This window comes from Arvicanthis niloticus, chromosome 8 (assembly GCF_011762505.2).
Source record: "Arvicanthis niloticus isolate mArvNil1 chromosome 8, mArvNil1.pat.X, whole genome shotgun sequence".
NCBI lineage: Eukaryota > Metazoa > Chordata > Mammalia > Rodentia > Muridae > Arvicanthis > Arvicanthis niloticus.
In genome coordinates, this window is record NC_047665.1 from 63,856,398 (window position 1) to 63,879,438 (window position 23,041).

A 23,041-nucleotide genomic window follows, 5' to 3' on the forward strand; every position below is an offset into this window, starting at 1 on the left:
GCAGTTGGCATGTTGGCAAGTGATTTTGTCTGATCATGATTTTGTTATAAACGCATCTGTGTGCTTATGCTATTAGGAGGCTGATAAATGGAAAATACGCTTTTTAAATACTATCCACATAGAAAACGGTCTCCTTAGCCAAATACAAACCTAAAAATTGTATATATTGTCTAGATTGTATCTTATTTTAATTTACTTTTTCAGACAGGGATGCATACATCTTAAGCTGACCTGGAATTTCCTGTGTAGCCTAGGTTGACTTCAGACTCTGGATTCTTCTGAATTTATCAGCCTCTTGAGTGGTAGGATAATGTCAACATCAGGCACATCTTAAATACTCATGTGGCTACATGGATATGTGTGTGTGGGTGCAGTTGAACATATGTCCATGTGCATGTGGAAGCCAGAGCTCAACATCAAGTGTCATTCCTCAGGAGACCTCTACCTACTTCTTTAAGAGAGGGTCTCTCTTTGGCTGGAGGTTTGCCAGTTGAGCTGAGTGGGCGAAGCGGCAAGTTCCAGGGGTCAGCCTGTCTCTCCCTCCCTAACACTGGGAATCCCATGTCTGACTTTTTTCACACAAAGTCTGAGAACCAAATTTATGTTCTTGTGCTTGTACAGTAACCCTGTAAGCCCTTTGTGTTGTCTCTTTTTGAATGTCTTTTTTCTAACTCCCTAGTGACCAGTTATGATGGGACTCAATAGTATCCACCTCAAACCTGATATTTTGGAATGAGAACTTGTTTTAAAGTAACTTTGTAGAGAAATGAGTTAGGTACCTGGAGATAAGCTCATCTTTTAGGTATCCTCTAAACCAGTGGCATGTGCCTTTGTGCAGGAGAAAATATACATTAGAAGGAATTTTGTATATGTTTTTGATAATTAAGACTTGGCACATTTTGGTTTCATACAGACCCACAAAAATCATGCCATTAATGGTTTCGTCTGTTCTCTTTTAGATTGAGTAGGAAAACAGCCTACTACTGTAACAGGAAATATTTAGTAAAGGACATTTAAAATGGTCTACCATCACATGGGGAAAACGATTCAGTGCACATGGAACATGTCTGGACTATATCTTGATACTCACATATCCAAAGTTCTGTGCTCCTCTTGGAATCCCAGCAACCAATTCTAGGGATAAAAAGATTCATTTAGAGGGAAACAACATTGTGTGTGTGTGTGTGTGTGTGTGTGTGTGTGTGTGTCTATGTGTGTGTTCATGTGCATGGGGGTTCGCATGTATGCAGGTTATCAAAAAGGCCAGAGTAGAACCTTGGATGTTTTTACCTCAGAAGACATCCACCTTGGAATTTTGAGACAAGGTCTCTCACTGGAATTTAATGGTTATGAAATTAGCTCAGCTCTCTTGGCTGTTCAGTGAGCTACAGAGATCTGCCTGCCTCTGCCTCGGAATTACAAGAACAAGCCACCACAGTGTCTATTTTAGATGGGTCCTGAGGATAGAACTCAGGCCCTTGTGCTTCCATGAGTTGTACCTTACCAACTGAGCCATCTCTTCAGCTTCCAGTATATTTAAAGCTATTTAGCAGCAAAGTGTTAAAGATGATGGTGCCTTGTAAATAAATAATGCAGAGGGTAAAGAGGGCATCTTGTAAATGAATAATGTAAAGGGTAAAGATGGCGCCTTGTAAATGGTGATGCAGAGTGTTACAAACTGAAAATCAGGGTTTCCAGTTGCATTCTGCCTGATGTTTCTTTACAGGTGATAGAAAACAAACAAGCAAAAGTCACACTTAAGCTGTTGCAATTTGATACTAGACAACATACACCTCTGCCCTTGGGAACATCCTCATGTCTTTGCAGGTCTGCATGTGATTTAAAGTTAATCCTTTCACTAAGGCTTTGCTAATTTTGGCTCTGGGGACATCTTTTATACCACCATAAACGTACTCCTTGGAGGTTCAATTATCATGGGGGCCAACTGTGGACCAATCAGCACAGACCAAGGATCCATATTAAGAATCAAAATTATTTTTTCTCCTCATTCTTTTTTGCCATGTTATTATTCATGTATGTGTGTGTGTGTGTGTGTGTGTGTGTGTGTGATTTGTGCATGCCCATGAGTATGTATATGGAAGCCAAAGATTGATATCCGATATAGTCTATCATTTTCCACTTTAGTTTTTGAAGATGGTCTCACTGAACTTAGAGCTCACTATTCAACTTAGACTTTGCAGACCAAAGCCTCAAGGAGTCCTATCTCTGCTCTCAGGTCCTTGCTGCTGCACTAAGATTTTTACATGGGTGTTGAGGACCAAAACTCAGGTCTTTACTCTTGTGTATCAGGCTTTTGCTCAAATTCTCTTTCATGCAGCTTCTCAACTTGTCCTATCAATAATGAGCATGGATGGCCATAGATTCTCAGTGGTCTAATGAACTGTTTGAAATGCCTTTGATGGTGCCTTTATTTTACAAATCCTCAACTCATACAAAGTCTGAATGCATTTTCTATATATTTCTGAAATCCAATGAAAGTTACTGATATGCCTGTACACTGTTATGTTACCCGTGGCGATAATGAACTAAATCTCTGAACTGTAAGCCAGCCTCAATTAATATTTTCCTTTATAAGAGTTGCTGTGGTCATGGTATCTCTTCACAGCAATAAACCCCCAACTGAGACAGCAGGTATTCTGTGTTCCTCAGGCCTACTAGAGTGTAATCTCTGAGATTAAGGAGAATTTGTTTACTTCTGCATTCACAGTACTTAACATATCCTGGCATGTAGCAGGTACACAAAAAGTCTATAACAAATGGAAGGGTGGCAAAGACCTTAGAAGATCAGGAAAATGAGATGACACGGGAATTTATAGAAGGACATGCTAAATAAGGAGTTGAGAACATGTCATTGTTAAGTACTGTGGGAAGACACACATGGAGCTAGAGGGTTGGAAACAGGATAAACAATGAAGACTGTCTATGAGAAGAGGGAGTAGTTTGTTCTGTTATTTGGGATTGGGTGTGTCTAATGGAGAAAGGGGAACAGTGTTGACATGTTGGGGTGACATCAGCTGGAGGAGGACACCTGTGATATGCAATGCTATAATTAGAGTAGAAAATCTTGATTTTTCACTCTGACCTACTATGCAAGTGTTGACCTACTATGCAAGTGTGGCTGTTGCCTAAGTCATTTAATCATCTGTACAGTTTTTATTCATAATCTTGGGCAACTTTCCTCACTTTTAATTGCTTAGTTAGATTTTGTAGGGATAGGAATTGATTCTTTTTGTTTGTTTGTTTTTGTTTGTTTTGTTTTGTTTGTTTGTTTTTTGAGGCAGGGTTTCTCTGTGTAGCCCTGGCACTCACTCTGTAGACCAGGCTGTGAAACTGATTCTAATGAAATTCTTTGAAATAAAATGCTGTGTCAATGTGTATATATTTTCTATAAAATGTCACCGCATAAATATATGCATGTCATCTACATAAATTTTTGTGTAGAAAAATCATATTTACAATAAGACTTATATGTCACTTAGCACTCCCTGAGCTTTTAAAACGACTTAAATTCAGTGATGTCTCTGACCTTGCTGAGAGTCCCCAGTGAATTCTCCAGCAGCAACCGAATATCCTATATTAAAGAGAAAAAAATGAATTGCATTTGATAAGAAATGAATTGTTTCTAGAAAACGTGAAAGTGCTATCATGACACTATGTTGTTTGGAAACCTCTACTAACATTTTTAAAAAATTAAAGAAAGATTCTCTGAGAGGAAAAATAATCACACCAATTTAAACACTTTCCGACAAATTCCCAGCTATAATCTGCAACGCTGACGATCTCAACACTGATCTTCAATAGACACATGGCCCTCAAAGGTCAGCTTTTCAGATCAGCCTTCAGAGCATGAATTCATGGCCCCCGTAGGTAAAGGTGGCAGCTGTTGCTTTTTAAAAGCTACGAATTCGTCGTCGTCAAGCATCTTTTCTATAAGGCATCCTTTGTGTTCGGAGTTTGTTACCAATCGTCATGATGAGCCACTCTCAATTCCTTTCAGGATAGTGGCCCACGGACGCCATTGAGCTCAAATGCAAAGTTGCATCTACACTGACAAAACATAACCATAATTTAATTTTTCAATGCATAAAGCAATCAAAATATCCCTTGGACACCCAAACGTGGGTAACATTACTATTAAGATGACATTGTATGGTTTGCATACAATAAAATTTGAGAACAGTCTTACATAGAGAAATATTCGTCTTTATTGTTGAAAACAGACAGGTCTGCTGTCATGTTGCCCATAGCAGGAGCAGCATCCCTGCTGATATAAATGTCTTCTACCAGTGATGCACCTTAGGAGAATGTCAAAGAGCCCACCAAACAGCAGCTAGAATCATGTATTTTATGCATGAAAAAGCAAGTTGTGGTGAGAAAGACAATGTAAGGGTCTACTCAAAATAATAAGAAGGAACACTTTCAAAATATGTCAGATAAAACCAGAGAAGTCAGGACAAATAAAATAAAATAAAATAAAATCATGTGTACATTTAATTTGCTTGCCTTCTGAGAAACTAGCAGTACTGGAGCAATGGTTCTTACCAAGGTAGCTGTCATCATAGGAAGCTGGAGCCACGTCTGTCTGCTTTTCTGCGGCCAGTTTTCGTAGAATATCCTTGAATGAGTAATTTGCAATGATGTCTGCTACACTGACTGTGATCACCTGACCTGCGATGGAACACATTAATACATCAACTGAGTAGATGCAAGGTTCAGGCTTTTGCTCAGCAAACCTGGAACCACGTCATACACTCTTGAATGCTATCAAGGACTTGGTCTCAATGTCCCCAAAACTGACAAACAGAGGTTAGTTATAAATGTCTAGAACTTTCCATTCTAGTAGAAGGCCAGAGATGAACGGCAATATTTTATCCGTTTTCCTGTACTTTTAAGGTATATCTCCTTCTCTGCCTTCAAGTAATAAAAATAGGAAGAAATAATGATATTTTCAAGTGAAATTTATGTTTAAATTTGTACTCAGATTACGGACGGACTTCATTTCATAGACTGCCTACATAGCATGCATGAAGCTCTGGGTTCAACTCCCAGCTCAACATAAAACTGAGCAGAGAGCAAGGAGACCCACGCTTCAGAGGTGGAGGCGGAAGGATCAGAAATTCAAGATCATCCTGGGCTACACAGTAGGTTTGATCTCAGGCAGGTCTACGTGAGACCCTGTCTTCAAAACAAACAAAGGACAACAACAAAACAAAACTATAATGTTCTAGTCAGAAAAAAATAAAACATCAAACAGTAGTATATAAATTTTTTATGCTTAAAAAGGTTGATAGTGTTCTCAGAGGTCACATAGTTTTGCTAGTGGCTATACAACTAAAGTTTCCTTTGCATTCCAATAAGGGGTTTTGGTTTTTTGCAAATATATGTGGAACTTGCCTTCTTGATAGATTATAAAGTTCTCAGCCCAGCAGAAGGAAAGATCTAATAAATCTTTGAGCCTTTTACATTTATTGAAAAACTATATAGAGAAACCATGAAATTATAATAGTAGGAGTCAGCTGTGTCTAATACGATCCAAAATTTCACACACACACAGAGAGAGAGAGAGAGAGAGAGAGAGAGAGAGAGAGAGAGAGAGAGAGGCTGATTCATGGCTACCAATGTTAACAAGAACTTGGCTCATTTCTCCCTATGTCACTCTCGGGAGTCTTGAACTATGATTGTATTGAGACACAGAGATATCTAAAATACATCATCACATGTAAAAGTCCATGCATCCAAATATTGATTTGGACATCTAAGGCAAAAATGTCAACTCGTGCTTTTTGAGACAAGAAAAAGGAAGACATGCTTTCGAGAACATGGTTCTTAATATCAAATTTAAAGCTACCTTATTCTTTGGGAATTCCAAGTCAAGAAAGGAATAAAACCCAGTCAAATCGTGTTGTAAATATTTCTATGTGATGGGGACCGATAAGTGCTCTTATATTAAGACAATGAGAGTTTTACAGGAATTTATGAAGAATATCTGTAGAATTTGCCAGTTTTCTCTGACCTTTAGCTAAATGTTCCTTCTTCCCTTGCTCTTTCTCCCATGACCTGACTGTTGTTAGTTCACATTATCTAAGTCTATAAAGATATTAAACTTCTACAGGATTTTAAATTCTGTATCTCAGGTAAGGTTTCCTTGTACTTAAATGACTATTAATTCTCTTGAGATATTTTTCTACTCTAAATGAAGGAATTAATTACATGATTAATTAAATAGATATTTTAATTACATGATATATTTAGTTATATGACTTATTAATAGCTATTAATTCAAAAGATATTTCTCTACTTTAAATGAAGGAATTCATTACAAGATTAGAAGAAAATATACACATAAAAATAATATCCAGTTTACATCTATCGCTGGCATGAGACATATTTTTTTTCAGTTTGTGAAATAATTTTAAGAGAAGGAAATATTATTTAATATCTTTAATTACATATGCCAATAAAATTTAATAGTAATTTCATGAACAAATCAGTCATATATCCATCTTTCTGGATCTTTCCCAATGATTTAATTTTTAAAAATATTTATATGTATGTGTTAAGGGAAGTACCACATATCCATGTATGCATGTACACCCCGTGCATGGAGACTGGAACAGGATTTCAGGTGATCTGATAGATCTAGTTCAATGAAAGACCCTGACTCAAGGAACTAAGGCAGTGAGTGTTAGCACAGCCCCAACAGTCCTCTGTTGTGAGACCCAACAACTCTGTGTTCTCAGTACAGTGTCTCCAGCATCTAGTACAAAGGCTGGCATAACCTCAATAAGTTCTTGGTAGAGGAATGGGTAGTAGACTGAAGAATACTCTAAAAACACCATTTGGACAGCAAAGTGCAAATCACAATTCTTCAGTCAAGAAAATGTGAGCTGGGGTTTAGTGGCCTTAGAAAAAGCCAACATTTGATGCTGTGTCTGCTTGCCTGTGTTAGTAACAACAAACATGCTTTTCCTCTGATACAGAACATACCTTGCCAGTAAAAGCTTCCAGGTCCTCCCACTATAAGGTCTCCATTCTGCAAAACAGAAGCATTAAGGGAACATGTGGACAAGAAGTCAATTGTTTTAAAGGCTTCTGAGTCACTGCTAACAAGCATTGCTCCAACAATTGGTTTCTCGTAAAACTACACTTCCTTAAAGAGGTCCTTATATCTGAGGCCTGAAGGTCATTTTCTTTCATTTTTTTCTTTTCTAGTTACTTAGCGTGTTTTGTTAAATAATTTTAATTTGACTCAAACACTTTGACCTGGCTCCCTTGAGAACATATAAATTCAGGGTAGGGGGAATGCTGGAACTGAGCAAGGCACCAAGTTTGCAGCTTAACTAAGGCATGGTCTTTTGAAAATCTTGGCAACAAAAAATAAATTCAATTATTTTCAAGTCAATAATAATATCGCCTTTAAAAACATATCTATTGCCAGAAAAAAAAAATGGCTCAGTGGGTAAAGGTGTGTGCCATCAAGCTTGACAAGCTGAATTTGTGCAACTCACAAGGTAGGAGAGAACTGAATGTCCAAAACTGTATTCTGAGATCCCCCACACTATAAAAAGCACTTTTCTCCAATGAGTAAATAAGGAAGTGTAAAATCTTTTTTTGTAAACTGTAATCCTACCCCCTTTCAAAAAAGAAAGCAAAAATTCTAGATTAGCAAATCCAAATAGCCCAATTCTCTGGCTTCAGTCTGTAACTTCCAGGAAAAATATCAAAGCAAGCCATCATAGTGAAATGCAGCCATTAGTATCCGGAGCACATGTTTATAAATTTCCCCATACTCATTTCAAAGGCATAGGATCCTTTCCCTTCATGTGTGAAATCAAACGCTTTTTGTTTTCTGAGGGGCTATGTACATTTCAGTATGCACATTGGATCAAAGCAGCCAATTACAGCTGAGTGATAAAGTGAGAGATAGTTATAGATTCTTGTGATCTTTACAAATGAGCTTTTACAATTTGTATTCAAGAATGGTTAATCCTGGGTGGGAAGGAGGTTTCTTAATCTCCCGTTTCTCCATCTTATTATCATGTGTATAAATTTAAATAGAAATAGCGGACAGGAAAACAAAAACAAATCTCAAGGAGAAGTTGCCAGACATGTATGATCCCAAAGCTTCTCTGGTTATTATTGGTTGGGAGTTGGGGATTGGGATGAAAGACAGAAGGTAAAACAGTAGCAACCATGACATGAAAACTCATCCCATTCCAGATGCTGAGATGGTAAGACTCACCTTATAGAAGTCTAGACTAAAGCCTGCTTGGCAGTAGCCTTGGCCTTCAGGATCAGCATTGCCTGGAAAGGTCAAAACATACACCTATTATGTCATTTCTGAGAAATATTTATTAAGCAATACAGATTATTCCATTGTTTTCCCACATACCACTGAGTTAAAGAAAACAATTTATGTTTTATTTTTAAAATGTATTCCAGGCAATATTGAGTAGAGTTTCATATATTTTCAGATCCAGAATATGCATTCACACTGCAGTGAGATGAGCTTGAGGAAGTTATGATATTAGGTCTATACATACAGGCCACACAAGCCATTCTCCAGTTGGGGAACACATCAAAGGATGGGCTTATGTTGGGGTGTACACTCATATTCACCCCCAAGATAAAACCTTCATTTTCTAATTATATCCTCAAGTGCTCACGTGACAGCAATGTCTACTTTGCCTATTCCTGACATCTCTGCCATTTCTACAGTAATAACTTGGTGCATGCATTCTGCAGAGAATACCGGTAAAGATCTTCTTTTCAGTTTTCATGTAGCCCAGGCTGGCCTCCAACTCTCTATATAGCTGAAGATGAACTTGAACTTCTAAACCTCCTACCCCTGCCTCCAGAGTGCTGGAATTACAAATGTCAACTACTTGACCCAATTGCTGCAGGGCTGGGACAAAACCCAGGGCTTCATAACTGCTAGGCAGGTACTCTACCAACCAAGCCACAGCTCCAGCTCCTTAATAGGAACACAATTTTAAATTAGGTTAATTTGAAAATTATATTTCTGATTCTAGTGATCTCACAGGGACATTGCAATGCTGATGTTGGCCGAAGAGAAACCCTCCAGTAATGGTTTATTGTGTATTCTGTTTGCTCTACTAACTGAAGAGCCCAGTGAGGTCTTGTCGTCCATATTTATAAACTGTGGGCTTTAGAGTGAGCATAGAACTCCAAGGATATTGCTATTAAAATCTGTAGGACATTAAGCTCACAAATTTACTCACTATAACCTGTACTTTCAAAGAGGCCCAACAAACTTGAATTATAGTCAAAATGAAGTTAAGTGGGGGGACCTCAGCTATTGTGTAGTTAGATGAGAACATGTTAACAATTACATTTTTCTCATTGAGGATATCATTCAAGCAATACTATAGTGAAAGGTCAGGAAAGAGCAAACATCACTGCAGGAACTTCTGATAGGCCGAGCATGCCTCTGTTTCAGAATAGCTCTAAAATGGATCTGGTCCTTCAGGCTTTCTAAAACGCTGTTCATATCCTTTCTTCCAGCCAGTTCATAGTTTTATCTACTCCTTATTAATTCTGTGCAGGCATCCCTTTGTCTTATTTGCTTGATTTGTGTTTGTTTGTTTGTTTCCTGAGAAAGGATCTCATGCAGCCCAGGCTGTGCTGGAGTCCACCATGTAGCAAACAATGGCCTTGAACTCCCAATCTTCCTGCCTCAGTCTCCCAGTCTTGGGGTTATAGGTGTACATCACTACAACGGGTCTTGCTCCCTTTATGTTTAAGATGCTTTACTAACCCCGTACAATGTCTTCTACCAAATCTGTTCCTTCGTTTACAACTGTACATTAGGACTGATGATTACAAGTTTGATAAAGTTCTCTGAAAGCTCATCTCTTTCAGTCTTATCTGTATAACCTCAATTTATGGGGTTCTAATTTTCTAGAAATCCAGTGGTATAAAATGTATGCATATTCAGATATAAACATGAATGAATGATGTAGTCTATTTGAACCCATGTGGATTACATTTGATTATATGTAAGAAATGATTTATAAACACACAAACTGCCAGGCGGTGGTGGCGCACGCCTTTAATCCCAGCTCTTGGGAGGGAGAGGCAGGCAGATTTCTGAGTTCGAGGCCAGCCTGGTCTACAGAGTGAATTCCAGGACAGCCAGGAATACACAGAGAAACCATGTCTCGAAAAACCAAAACAACAACAACAAAAAAATCCACTTTTGAAATTGCTTTTTTGTTTTTAATATTGTACATTATGCAGAAAAGAAGAAACCTGACCATTCTTTACTTTAAAACAGGACACTGAAAAACAAAAAACAAAACAAAACAAAAAAAAAACCAAAAACCTCTAACTGAAAACAAGTCATTGAGAAAATAATCAACTTCCAATGTTTGTTTTGAGTGGCAATTAGAGAAGAGTATAGATTCTTTGCTCTGCAAGTTCGCTTCTTCTTTCTCATTGAAATATAATTTATGAGTCCCTGAGGAGTTTTTTCTTCCTGGAACCTCACAGTGTCTCTAAACATTATGTCCCAGTATAAACTCAGGGATCTAGGTAATACCGTTAATTTCCATTCATTGCCAATGTTCAGCTGCTAATGTGAAACTGAAGGGCTGTGAGAACCGCCCTCACCTGAATTATGAATGGCCATAAGAACAGAAGCATGCTGTTCAGATGAATGAGCAGGCTCCTGCCCACACTGTTCACGGTGCCTCCAGGGCTGTGCTGCAGAAAGAGACACTTCTTTCGGATCTCTTTTGAAAAAGATATTGCTGATATTCCTGCTCTGTGGTATCGACCATATGCTCAAGAACAAGCAGGCTTTGTGTTGGTGGACTGTGAGCTTCCCAGCCATGACAGGAAGCCAGCTCTTTGGGTGACTGGAAGAGGAGGGCGTGTGATTGATTGTATGAAAAGTGTAGGTACATCCTACAGTCAAACAGCCCCTAGAGAACTACTCCACCGATTCACCTAAGATCCTTTTCACATTGGCTCTACGTATTTCCATCTGGGAAAATGAGTAAAGAAACGGGCATGATCGTGTGCCCACAGAGCTCGAAAGTCTTGGTCCCTATAATTTATAGTGTTTAAAAAACGGTTCAAGCTCCTGCTGAAGCAGGCACCTCATAGGTTGAGATTCTGTGAGCAGTGTCTTACCCAGACTCTCAGGTCACAAGGATATAAAGCATAAGGGCAGAATAAGGTGGCAGAAACCTGGCCACAGGTTTCATAAATGAACTTCACAATAGCCAGAAGATTCCGAGTTATCAGAGTCAGTGGGTATGTGTGGATTATGGACTTTTCCCAGCTGTTATTGTTGGAAATTCTTTCCCCACTGCAAATGTTGTCTGCTAGAAAATCCTTTCTCTTACCCTTTCTGAAGAGTTTCTGTTCTTTCTGTCCCTCCAGGCTTGGGTTACTCCATTGAATATATTCACAATTATTTGTTTATTTTACTACTTGATATTGTATTGTGAGTTTGTTTTGGTTTGTTCCCCTTCACTAGAATGTCCATCCTTTAGACACGGTTTGCTTTCTGTAGTTCCTTGACACTCGTTCCATAGTTGGTTGTAGGCATAAATGTCTTGCAATCTACTTTTAAACCTCTCTAGCCCACCACCCAGCAGAGGTAGTGGAGGAGAAAAGTTATCAGGATATGAGGAAAGTGGGCCTGTTCAGCAATAGTTCTTTGGGGGTGAGCTCCATCTTCTTTGACAGCAGTTCAGTTCTGTAGCAAACACCAAATACAATCCAGCAGCTGTAGACCAGTCCTCTAGGCAGGCAGACACCACACATGATCCAGCAGCTACAGTCCAGTCTTTTCAGCAAGCAGACACTAGGCAGCTGTATTTCAAACCTGAAGAAACTGCCAGGCTTGCCAACCAGCCAAGGTGAGGCTGTGTTTCAGCAAGCTGCCACAGAAACCTCAGGAGCAGTTCTCGGATAAGTTTCTCTCAATAGCAGCTGTGATGGCTTGTATTTGTTTGGCCCATGGAGTAGCACTATCTGTAGTAGGTGTGGCCTTGTTGGAGTAGGTGTATCATTGTGGGTGTGGGCTTTAATATGCTAGTCCTAGCTGTCTAGAAGCTAGTCTTCCACTAGCAGCCTTCAGATGAAGATGTGAACAAGGTCCTCCTGCACCATGCCTGCCTGGACGCTGCCATGTTCCCACCTTGATGACAATGGACTGAACCTCTGAATCTGTAAGTCAGCCTCAATTAAATGTTGCCCTTTATAAGATTTGCCTTGGTTATGGTGTCTGTTCACAGCAGTAAAACCCTAACTAAGACAGCACCTTTACAACAAGATGAGCTCAACAATGCTATGTAAGTCGAACCAATACATGCCTGTCTACATGCATTCTGCAAGAATAGCAAGCAGAGCAAACCAAACCATCTCCCACTGTCTGCGGGGTCATACTTATACTCCTTCATCCCAAGTTCTTTCCTGTGTTTGCTATATCAAAACATCCTTTCACCTGTGTCTGCTTCAGAAGAACAGCCTTTGATGTGTTTGCTTCCACCTGTGTGCCCCAGCAAATCATCATCTGATGTAACTACCTTTCCAAAGAACTAGAAGTTTCCACTTCAGTCGGTGTCAATGTGTTCAGTAAACATGTATTGAATGAATAACTGAGTCCCATTCCCAGCATAAATCCTTAATTTTTAAAGCTGTTTAAAATAAATTCCTTAACTTCAGACTTTTTCTCTAGTGCACACCTAGGAAATCAGACTCTTTTGTTTCCTGCCAAAATCCTCATGAAAAACTCTTAGGGTTAAGAAGTTCAGGTTTGGTTTGGAGCTGAATATCCCAGTGGCTTTTTTTTTTAAATTAACCCTTTAATGTCCCTGATCCATTCTTTAGCTTCACTGTTTTATTCTGATATTTGCTTAGTGTCTTCCCCAAACTGATCTATAATCTAAAAAGAAGTAAGTATGCAGAAGAGGAAAATTTTATTTGTAGTTTTTGGGACATAATAGCTTCAGGCTGAGACTTTTTTTTAAAAAAGTTAATATCTAAAATAAGTTACTCTAATTTTCTCTGTCATGACATCTCTCTACAATGTATCCCCATTCATTAGAAGAAGAAATAGAATGGAAAATTTGTTTGTTGCTTATGCACAGCTCCCAGTGATCTACCAAATCTTAGAAAAAATAGATCGGTTTATAAAAGAACTTCAAGCAGATAATTAATTAGTAATTGAACCTTCCAAATTGGACGCCAATGCTCACATGACTGCAGTCATTTGCTTTAAGGGCTGCTTTGTGCTGGTGTGGTAAAATATGCTTGCAGTCAGCAATTTGGAGGCTGGTCTACATAGCTTGTTCAAATCCAGCATAAGAGACATAGAAAGGATGCTGTTCTGGGAGAACCCAGGACTGCCAGATGATGTTTGAGAATAAAGGGGAGTCAACATTTTAATCAGAAAGTGCAGCCTGCAGATAACAAGTATACAGGTGCCAAACAAAGCAACAGCAATTGAGAATGAAGGCTATGCAATGCTGGTGTCAGAAATGAGCTCAGTTCAATCATCCTAACTAATATTACTGCTTCCATAAACAAGGGGGAGTGGCCAGACAGCATCTTGTGGACACAGAGTAGGGATTTTCAACAGAAGCTATCAGTCAAGAGCAAAACTCAAGGATTCAATTAATTCTACCAAGGACTGTCTAAAAACTGACTTTTATATATAGAAGAGCCAGCAACATAGCTCACATATGGTTACTTGTTGCCACAGCTGATGACCCTAAGATTCATATGGTGGAAAGAGAGAACCAATTCTTTATTGTCTGACTTCTGCACATATGCAAAATAAAAACTTTTAAATAAAAAATGTGGTTTGAATGAGAATGGCTTCCATAGACTCATATATTTGAATACTTGGTTCCCAGTTGGTGGAACTGTTTGGGAAGGATTAGGAGGTGTGGCCTTATTGGAAAAGGTGTGACATGGGACTGGGCTTTGAGGTTTCAAAACCAAAGCATTCTCAGAGCTCTCATTCTCTCTGCCTCCTGCTTGAGGATAAGTTGTAAGCTCTCAGCTACTGCACCAGCACCATGCCTTCCTGTTTGTTGCCATTCTCCCCACCATGACGGTCATGGACTCAGCCTCTGAAACTGTAAGCCCGAATAAACTCTTTTCTTCTGTAAGTTGCTTCAGTCATAGTGTCTTAGTTTCTTATAAAAGTAACAAATAAATAAATATAGACTAGAGTAATAGAATTTTGAGTCTTGGATGTCTTCAATCACAGCTCTCAAGTGTCAAGGCTTTCAAGCTAAATTTTACTTTAAATAATAAAAACAACTTACTGTTCCGACAAGGTGAGTGCTCAGCATAGGCACTGAAATTCTGGATTGCTACATAGCATGTTCCAACCGGGTCCTTTGCCGGATTAGGCTTCAGAGTTCTCCAGTGATATAAAGGGGCACAAGCCTGTGGATACCAAAGGCAAGAAATAACAGTTTTGATTTAGGTTTCTCAGACAACAACTTGATTTGAATTGTTGACTAAGTAGTCTATGGCCAGACCACCCTGAATAGTCCCAATCTCACCTGAATTATTGACAAGTATATCTAAAGTTATAGGTAATTATGTTAAATTGTTATGTGAACTAATTGAGCATGCTTGTGAGTATCACAGTAGCCAGAGACAAACTTCCAAAACTAATTTTTAAAATATTATTTTATTTAAAAAGTTGTAAAAGCTATACATAAGAGATTATTCAATCTCATAGTACAGCTTTTAAGTAAATAAAAAGTCAACTGACTAAAGAAAATTATTCTTTAAAAACTAAGAATTCACATTTTCTATTCATTTTTTTAAAGGGGGGACTATATAACAGCAAATAACATTTAATGTTATTTATATTATATTTAATATATTATATTATATATTATATATATTAATATATTATAATGTTATTTATATTATATATTATAAATAACATTTAACATGGATGAATTAATTCTATGTCTTAAAATAACTCATCTCTTCCTTTGTCTGGTTGCTAATTTTTAAAAATGGTTTTGAATCAATGGATTCATGAAAGTTTATAAATCTCTGTGTTGTGGACTGCCTTAGTTTATTACTGAAGTTGCATCTTATGAACTTTTAATTAATGCCTGCTATGTAGGCAGTCTCCTTCATTATCAAAATACCTTTTTACTAGTTTGAATGTAATAGTTTTTATGCATTAAAAAAATCCCTGGAGGTCCAAAAGCATTGAGGACCAGCAAACATTCAAGAGGCAGGTGCTAATGACAGACACACATTTCTAAGGTATTGCTACCCAATGGAAAAGAACCCATTTCTCTGACTCTGCTTGCTTTAGAGAGAAATTCATTCTGACAAACTCCAGTGACCATGGATAACCTTCATGATGGAGATGAACTACTCTAGTCATTCCATCAACACATGCTCAATTTTAAATTGGCAAAATACCCTGCAGGTTATAAGTAAAATATTCCATGACTATTCCCAGGCAGACTATAGAGCAGGAACTTGAAGAACTATGCATACTACACAAACATTTGGTCACATTAAAGCCTTGCTAGCCACACTAAACATGGAGCTCTGCATAGGAAATCTCATTAGTAAATAAATGTCTGCTGAGTCAATGCATGGCCTCTAGAGAACTTAAAACTGTGTATCAGGTTATTATGAATGAACTCTAGCATCTTGCATTTTATGTTATGTAATTTGTCATATCAGATACGTATCTGATGGCTTACAAACATGTCCTAATTTTAGGACTTTGGTGAAATCAAAAACATACTTGTTAAATTATGCCTTGTGATGCCACTTCAAGGAATATATTAGGGTGAAATGGGGAACTTCCTTCAAACTAGCTTCCTTAATATCAGGAGTTTTACCAGCAAAAGTTAATTTCAATGATAGTAAGAATAATATGCTTCATTCACAGCATACCCTGGTTTCTTCTTCTTTTAATTAATCTGATCTATAAACTTCATTATAAAAAAAATCTTGCAAATAAAATAAACATTACACATGAAAATCTGTCAGCCCCAAAGTCTACATACACCTCAGTGAACAGTTAGTCTTTCTGAAACTGTGGAGCTTCACACTGGGTTTTACACTTTGACTATTAAATGTGGTTTTTGATACTTATCTACCATGGAGAACCTGTGGTAGACTTAGAACTTGAAAAACAATTAGATTTATATCCTGACTCATGTCTAATACTTGCATTGAGTTCCTCTACAAACTAAAAACAAAAAACCCCAATAAACAAACAAAGAAACAAAACAAAAACCAACCAAATGTAAACCTCTGACTCTATTAAAATCATTCATCTCTCAATAGATGAGGCACATATAACTATTTAGAACAATAAGCGAGTGAAAGCAGAGTGTTTGCAAGCTAAGTGATCCAAACCTAAAAGTGGGGTTGCTTGCTTGGCAATGATGGTTCAGCCTTCTATCCAAGCAGAGGAGGAGGTGGAGGTGGGGACACAGGGAGGCAGGGGCAGGGGCAGGGGCAGGGGCAGGGGCAGGGGCAGGGGCAGGGGCAGGGGCAGGGGCAGGGGCAGAGGCAGGCTGATCTTTGTGAGTCCAAGGCTAGTCTTGTCTATAGAGCTAGTACCAGGACAGCTGAGGCTATACAAAAAAAAAAAAAAAAAAAAAAAAAAAAAAAAAAAAAAAAAAAAAAAAAAAAAAAAAAAGCTTATCTCAAAAAATGAACAAAACAAGACAAAATGAGATTACTTACTTTAAAAATCATTAATGAATTCAGAAATAGTGGTCAGCTGGTAGTTTTTAAAGCTCTTACTATTAAGAGAAACTTTTCCACTGTTCTAAAAAGGATCCCACAATGCATAAACATTTAAACAACCCTAGAGTGTTTCCCCTTGACTTATTATTCTCTGGCTTAATTTCAAATAGCCTTTTAAATTGGTCATAAGCAGTAATGTATTTACCCTGTAAGATGTAGCTTTTCATTTTCCATCTTTCCTAGTAACTTTTAAAGTGTTTGCAAAAATCTGAAATTTTTGCACATTTAAAAATAGTCTTTAATTTCCATCACTGAGTGTCTGGTTTTAACAGACCACATTTCTTTGAGCTGCCAGTAAGTTTATCAATGTATACACATACAAAAAGCATTTGTGTAAATCAGGCATTAACTGTGTGAAGCACAAGGCAAGCAGTTCCCTGACCTGTTCATACTCACCACGACTTTTCCTTTGTGAGCTCTCACTGTGGCTCCAAACCATTGGTTTGATTTAAATTCTATAAGTTCTTTGGTTCCATTAACTCTGATTTTCCTGTTGTCTGACAAGAATGATAAATTATGAATAGCTTATGAAGTATGGCATCCAATTAAAATATAGAGTAATAAATACATATTAATAAATATATAGAATAGATATATTAATAAATATAATAAATATAGAGTAATAAAATATAGAGCAATAAATATATACATCAGAAAAATGAGTGCCAATCCTTCTTAAACTTGTCTAAAAAGTTGAAAATGAGAAAATATTTTCAAGGGCCAGAATTACCCTGATTTTAAAGCCAAACAAACACCCCACAAGAAAAGAAGCCCATGCTGTCATTTCATAGGTGTAAAGCATTGTCAGCAAATTCTCAGTAAATTGGGGATGGCAAGAAGAACACACAGGCCATATATCACACGCCTATAGTTAATATCATACTCACTGGTAAAAAAGTTAAAACCTTACATTTAGGATCAGAAACAAGAAACAAGAAAGGGTACCCTCTTCTTTCATTTATTTATGTGTATGTGTGTCTGCCTGCTGCACACATGTGAACAGTGTCCACAGAGGCTGGAAGAGTATCAAAGCTCCTGGAACTGGAGTTATAGGTAGTTCTGAGTTTCCCCATGTGGGTGCTGGAGACTGAATATGGGTTCTCTGCAAAAGCAGCAAGTGCTTTTACCTGCTGGTTTATCCCTAAAGTCCCCACCCTGTCCACATATATGCAACATGAAATTAGAAATGTGAAGAGCTATAAGACAAGAAAAAACGAGCATTGAAATCAGACAGGAAGAAAAATAATTCTCTGTGCAGATAATGTGCTTTTATATGTGAAAACCCTAAATGCTCCAGAAAAAAACAAACATCTTAAAGTCCAAAATATTAGAAATAAAAATTTTGATAAAATTTGGGATCTAAAATTAACAAACAAAAGTCAGAGAGCTAGGGATATAGCTTAATAATAGAGTGATTGTTCTGAATATGTAAAGGCCTGTGTTATATTACTAGAAATACATACATTACCAAAATCACACACATATATACATGTACACACACACACACACACACACACACACACACACACACACGAAAAATGGAAAGAAGGAAGGAAAGAAAGAAGGAAGGAACAAAAGAATGAAGGAAAGAAATCAGAACTAACTATGGTGGCACATCCAGTCCCCAAACTAGCTGAAGCAGTAGGATTGTGACTTTGAGGCAGCTTATGCTACATATAACTTTTAAAACTAGCTTAGGCTATATATAAATACTCTTTTGATGTAGGAAAAGCTAAGGTGTGAGGAGAGGAAGAGGAAAAGGAAGAGGAGAGTGAGGTGAGGGAGAGGCAGAGATGTAGGAGGCACCATGGATGACCACGCAGGTACTGGGAGCAGTCCTGGGTAACAATTTTTATGTAGGTTAATTAATTGGGAAATATCTATAATTATGTGGGCATATTGTTATTGAGCATTACCAAATATATAAAGCCTTTGACTAATATTTAAGCATTAGAGTCTCATTTCCTACCGGGCCCTTGTGGATGGCAGGATGGTCTGGGCACAGCCCAGCCTTGTGGAGACAGCGTGGAAGACTGGCAGAGCCATCTCCCACACTGGTGTCTCATAAGTGGTAGGGCCGGTGTCTCTGGTTGCCTGAGCAGATGGCCTGAAGTGAGCAGTGACGATATGCCACTGCTGCTCGTGGCCACAGGTCTAGGCTAGTCGGGAACATGGCGACTGATAAAGAAAAGCCAGATTGAATGCCACCATTTTAAATACCCCCTACAACATTTTGACATCCACAAAAATATCAGTAGTATTATTATACACTAACAATGGTCTATCTGTGGATGAATTAAAGAACATAGTTAAAAACAGAATCAAATATTTTGTAATAAATTTGTAGTAAATTTGTTTAGTACACTAATACATCAAACCCATAAAAGACTGGTGAAAGAAACTGACAAAGACTCAAATCAGGTGGAAAAATAGCCTGTGTTCCTGGGTTGGAGGAATTCCTGTTGTAAAAGTGTCCATGATACTCTATGTGATTATAGACTTAATATAATCCCTATAAAAATCCAAATGATGTTCTTCACAGAAAGAAAAATTCATATTGAATTGCACAGACCCCACACAGCCAAATCAACTGTAAACAAAACAAACAAACAAACAAACCTAGAAAAATTGCTCTATTTGACTTTAAAATACAAAACACTGGAATAAGTATAAAAGTCAAAATATCATCATTCTGGCTTCAAAAATGGGGACATGGGCCAGTGGGCCAGGGTAGAAAGCACAGAGATAAACTAACACATTTTTAGTTTATCTAGCTGATCTTCAACAAAAATGTTAAGACCTCCAACAAAGAACAGATAGTGTTTCAATGAATGGCTGAAACAATTAGATACCCACAAGCAGAAGAACAAAATTGGGCCCTTATCTCACACAAACTCACATACAAAATCCACTGAAAATGAATTATAACTGTAAACTACTAAAAGAATATTAAAGAAAAACTTTATGGCATTGGTCTCAGCAAAGATTTATTGGACATGACCCCAGCAAGCACAAGCAACTAAGCAAAAATGGACAATGGGGTTGTATCAACGTGGAATGAAGAGACAATCTATGGTATCGAAGAAAGTGTTTGCAAACCATACATCTGACAAGGTAATATATCAAACAACCCTATAGCAAGACAGCAATAACACCAATTGAAAACTGAACAAAAGACTTGAACAAAGATTTCTCAGATGAAGACATAAAGGTGACAAACAGGTAAACGGAAACGTGTTCAACACATTAGTCATCAGGGAAATGACAGGAAAATGAAAATTCAAACCACAGTGAGATATCAGCTAAGCTCAGGGAGGGGAAAGATATTATTACTAAAAAAGACTAAAGCAAATTCTGGTGGGGATATGAGAAAGGGACCTTTATAACAGCTGGGTATGGATACACGCTGGTCCATCTGCCATGGAAAACAATATGCCAATTCCTTCAAAAATTGAAAATAACACTACCCCCTGATCCAGCTGCACTCCTCCAGTATCTTTACAGAAAGAGATGGGGTCAGTATGTTGACTAGATTTTTATATTGTGTTCAATATGGCATTGCTCACAGTAGCCAAAATATGGAGTCTTCCTTAGTGGGATCCATCAGGTGAATGAATTTTTAAAATGTGGTTCAAAAACATGATAGATTATTTGACCTAATAAAAGAAAGAAATCTTATCATTTGCAACAATATGGGTGAATTCTGAAGATTTATCTTACAGTATGAGGCAATTTTTTTATGATTTATATTCAGGAAAATTCTAAGAGAATAGATTTTGAATGTTATTTCAACAGAAAATTGTTAACAATGATAGTTGATTGTTGTGGATTTGAATGAGAAATGCCCCTCATAGGCTCATGTATTTGAGCACTCGGTTCAGTTGGTAGCACTGTTTGAGGTAGTTATAGGATCTGTAGGAGGCACAGCCTTGCTAGAGAAGGAAGGTCACTGAGAGAAGACTTTGAAGATTTATAGCTTTATCCTATTTCCAGTTCTCCCAGTCTGTTCCCTATGTGTAGATAAAACCCAGCTCATCAACTTACAGATTCTACTCTCATGTAGATCCCATCATGATGGGCTCTGTTCTTCTGGACGTATGAGCCAAAATAAACTTTCTTCTCAAAGTTGTTTCTGGTTATAGTGTTTTATCACAGCAACATACAAGAAACTAATATATACAGTGATAGATACATTAAATAGTTTGACTTAGATATTTTACAGCATATAATCTATCATAATAATTTAAATATATTTGAAAACAAATTTTAATACACTGTGGGAATATCTCTTTAAGTCTAAACTACAGGATGGTTTTCAGGCCAGGAATACAGCTCAGTTGTCGAGTGCTTGCCTAGCATGAATGATCCTCAGCTCTGAAAAAAAAAATAGCTTTCATGAGAGTGGCCCTCATCATACACATACAAAATGAAAATATGTAGAAAATATCTTACAACTTAAAAGAAATATTTCCTTGCATTTTGTATGCTAGAGATAACTTGATCTTCTATATTCTGTGGGCTCTGAGCAACCAGAATGTAAACATCAGTAATTCCTGGTCACCAGATCACTGTCACTGCTTTGAAGAAAGCTGGGTCATTTTCAGTAGTCAAACATGTGCAATTCTCCCTAGAGACTATAGTGTTATCCAGCCTTTAAGAATGCTATGCATCCAGAGGACAAGTCATTGGTTCCTAGCTCACACTTGAGCCACTCATAACCAACTGCCCAGAACTTCAGTTTCAGGGAACCCAAGGTTATCTTTAGGACTTCTTGGATACCCATGCACACAGGAAGTATCCATACACACAGAGAAACACACATATAACACATAATAAAAATAAGTCTTTATAAAAGAAAAACTGGGCTGGAAAGATGGCTCAGTGGTTAAGAGCACCAACTGCTCTTCCAGAGGTCCTGAGTTCAATTCCCAGCAACCACATGGTAGCTCACAACCATCTGTAATGGGGTCTGATGCCCTCTTCTGGTGTGTCTGAAGAGAGCAATGGTGTACTCATATACATAAAATAAATTAATTAATTTCAAAAAGAAAAAACTACCTTCTCTTTGGCCAGATGAGCACCAAGTTCCTCAGCATGCATCAGAAACCAGCATGAACGGATGCTCAGAGCTTGGCTTTGACCTGCACAATGTGTGTCCACAGTGCTACTGAAGAGAACCTGCCAGTACAGCTTTCCATTCCCGTGTGCAGATCTCTACCCGATGGAGGCTAGATAGGGAGAATCTTAGCCCAAGCATAACACATGCTTCAGGTCCCAATCAAACGCAGGGGTCTTTCCTTCTCTTGGTTCATAGTCAACTAATTTGACACATGACTTTCAACAAGGCACTCTATTAGTAAAGGTTGAAGAATTCCTAAGGACATTTGACCTGAGCCATCTTACCTGCATGTGTTTCCTCTCATACTGATATCACTTTTCTTCCTTGTCTCTCTGACAAATATGTTACAAAGTGAAGTTTTAAGCCCTATTAGGTAAGGCCAAAATAAACACCTAATTAAGACTTTACTTGTGATTATAGACATTTTTTAAAAGAATAATATATTCAATCTGAATCTAAAATTTACATTGAGATATGTTAGTAGACAATCATAAATTTCCTTTTCAAAAATCTTAGCTTTGATGTTTCTGGGGTGTTTTTTTAAAAAGACAAGTTCTGGAAGTTTTCATCCCAAATGCACACAACTGGCAAAGAATTAGACTGTCTTGCAGCTTAAAGGCTGGAATGGAATTTATAAACACGCCATTTACGTCTAGGCTGCATGGGTGACCAAAAACTCAATTCCAAGGGATCTTACTTCCACAAACTGGGCGATCTTAGCTGGTTCACTCAACCCTTGAGAGTCCTTCTATTTGAGATATAGCTGCTGCTTTTCAGGTGGTCAAAAGTCACCACTGTCACACCAAAGAGTTGGCATGGAGGATATTTATAAATTGGAAGTCATGTTAAGCAAAATCTTCTAGAAATCTGACCAAATGTTCATAATATTTTTTAAAAAGCATCTAATTAGAAACTCAGAAAGTCAACCTACATCTGAGAATCGGAAAGGACCTCACAGACTCACACACACAGACTAGGCTATTATTAGTGATTTGTGGGGCTCGGGGATAGAATGTGTGACACCTCACAAGGTTGTCAATGTGGCTTTGATTAAGCAGAAGGAGAAAGTACTGAAGCGGCTTTGAAATTCCTAAGTAGTAAAAAGTCAGG

The 23,041-nt window shown here is 37.8% G+C and overlaps 1 protein-coding gene across 2 annotated transcripts in view; it reads right to left on the reverse strand.

The window, feature by feature from the left end:
- Positions 1-23,041, reverse strand: part of Itga8 (integrin subunit alpha 8) — a 176,138-nt gene that overhangs the window by 128,619 nt on the left and 24,478 nt on the right. For both annotated transcript variants that reach the window (XM_034510971.2, XM_076939497.1), the window contains exons 3-9: positions 17,209-17,309; positions 14,331-14,454; positions 8,264-8,325; positions 7,009-7,054; positions 4,564-4,689; positions 3,548-3,592; positions 1,091-1,134 (exon numbers count right to left, since the gene is read on the reverse strand). In XM_034510971.2, the coding sequence (XP_034366862.1) occupies positions 1,091-1,134; positions 3,548-3,592; positions 4,564-4,689; positions 7,009-7,054; positions 8,264-8,325; positions 14,331-14,454; positions 17,209-17,309 (548 nt within the window). The remainder of the gene's footprint in view (positions 1-1,090; positions 1,135-3,547; positions 3,593-4,563; positions 4,690-7,008; positions 7,055-8,263; positions 8,326-14,330; positions 14,455-17,208; positions 17,310-23,041) is intronic.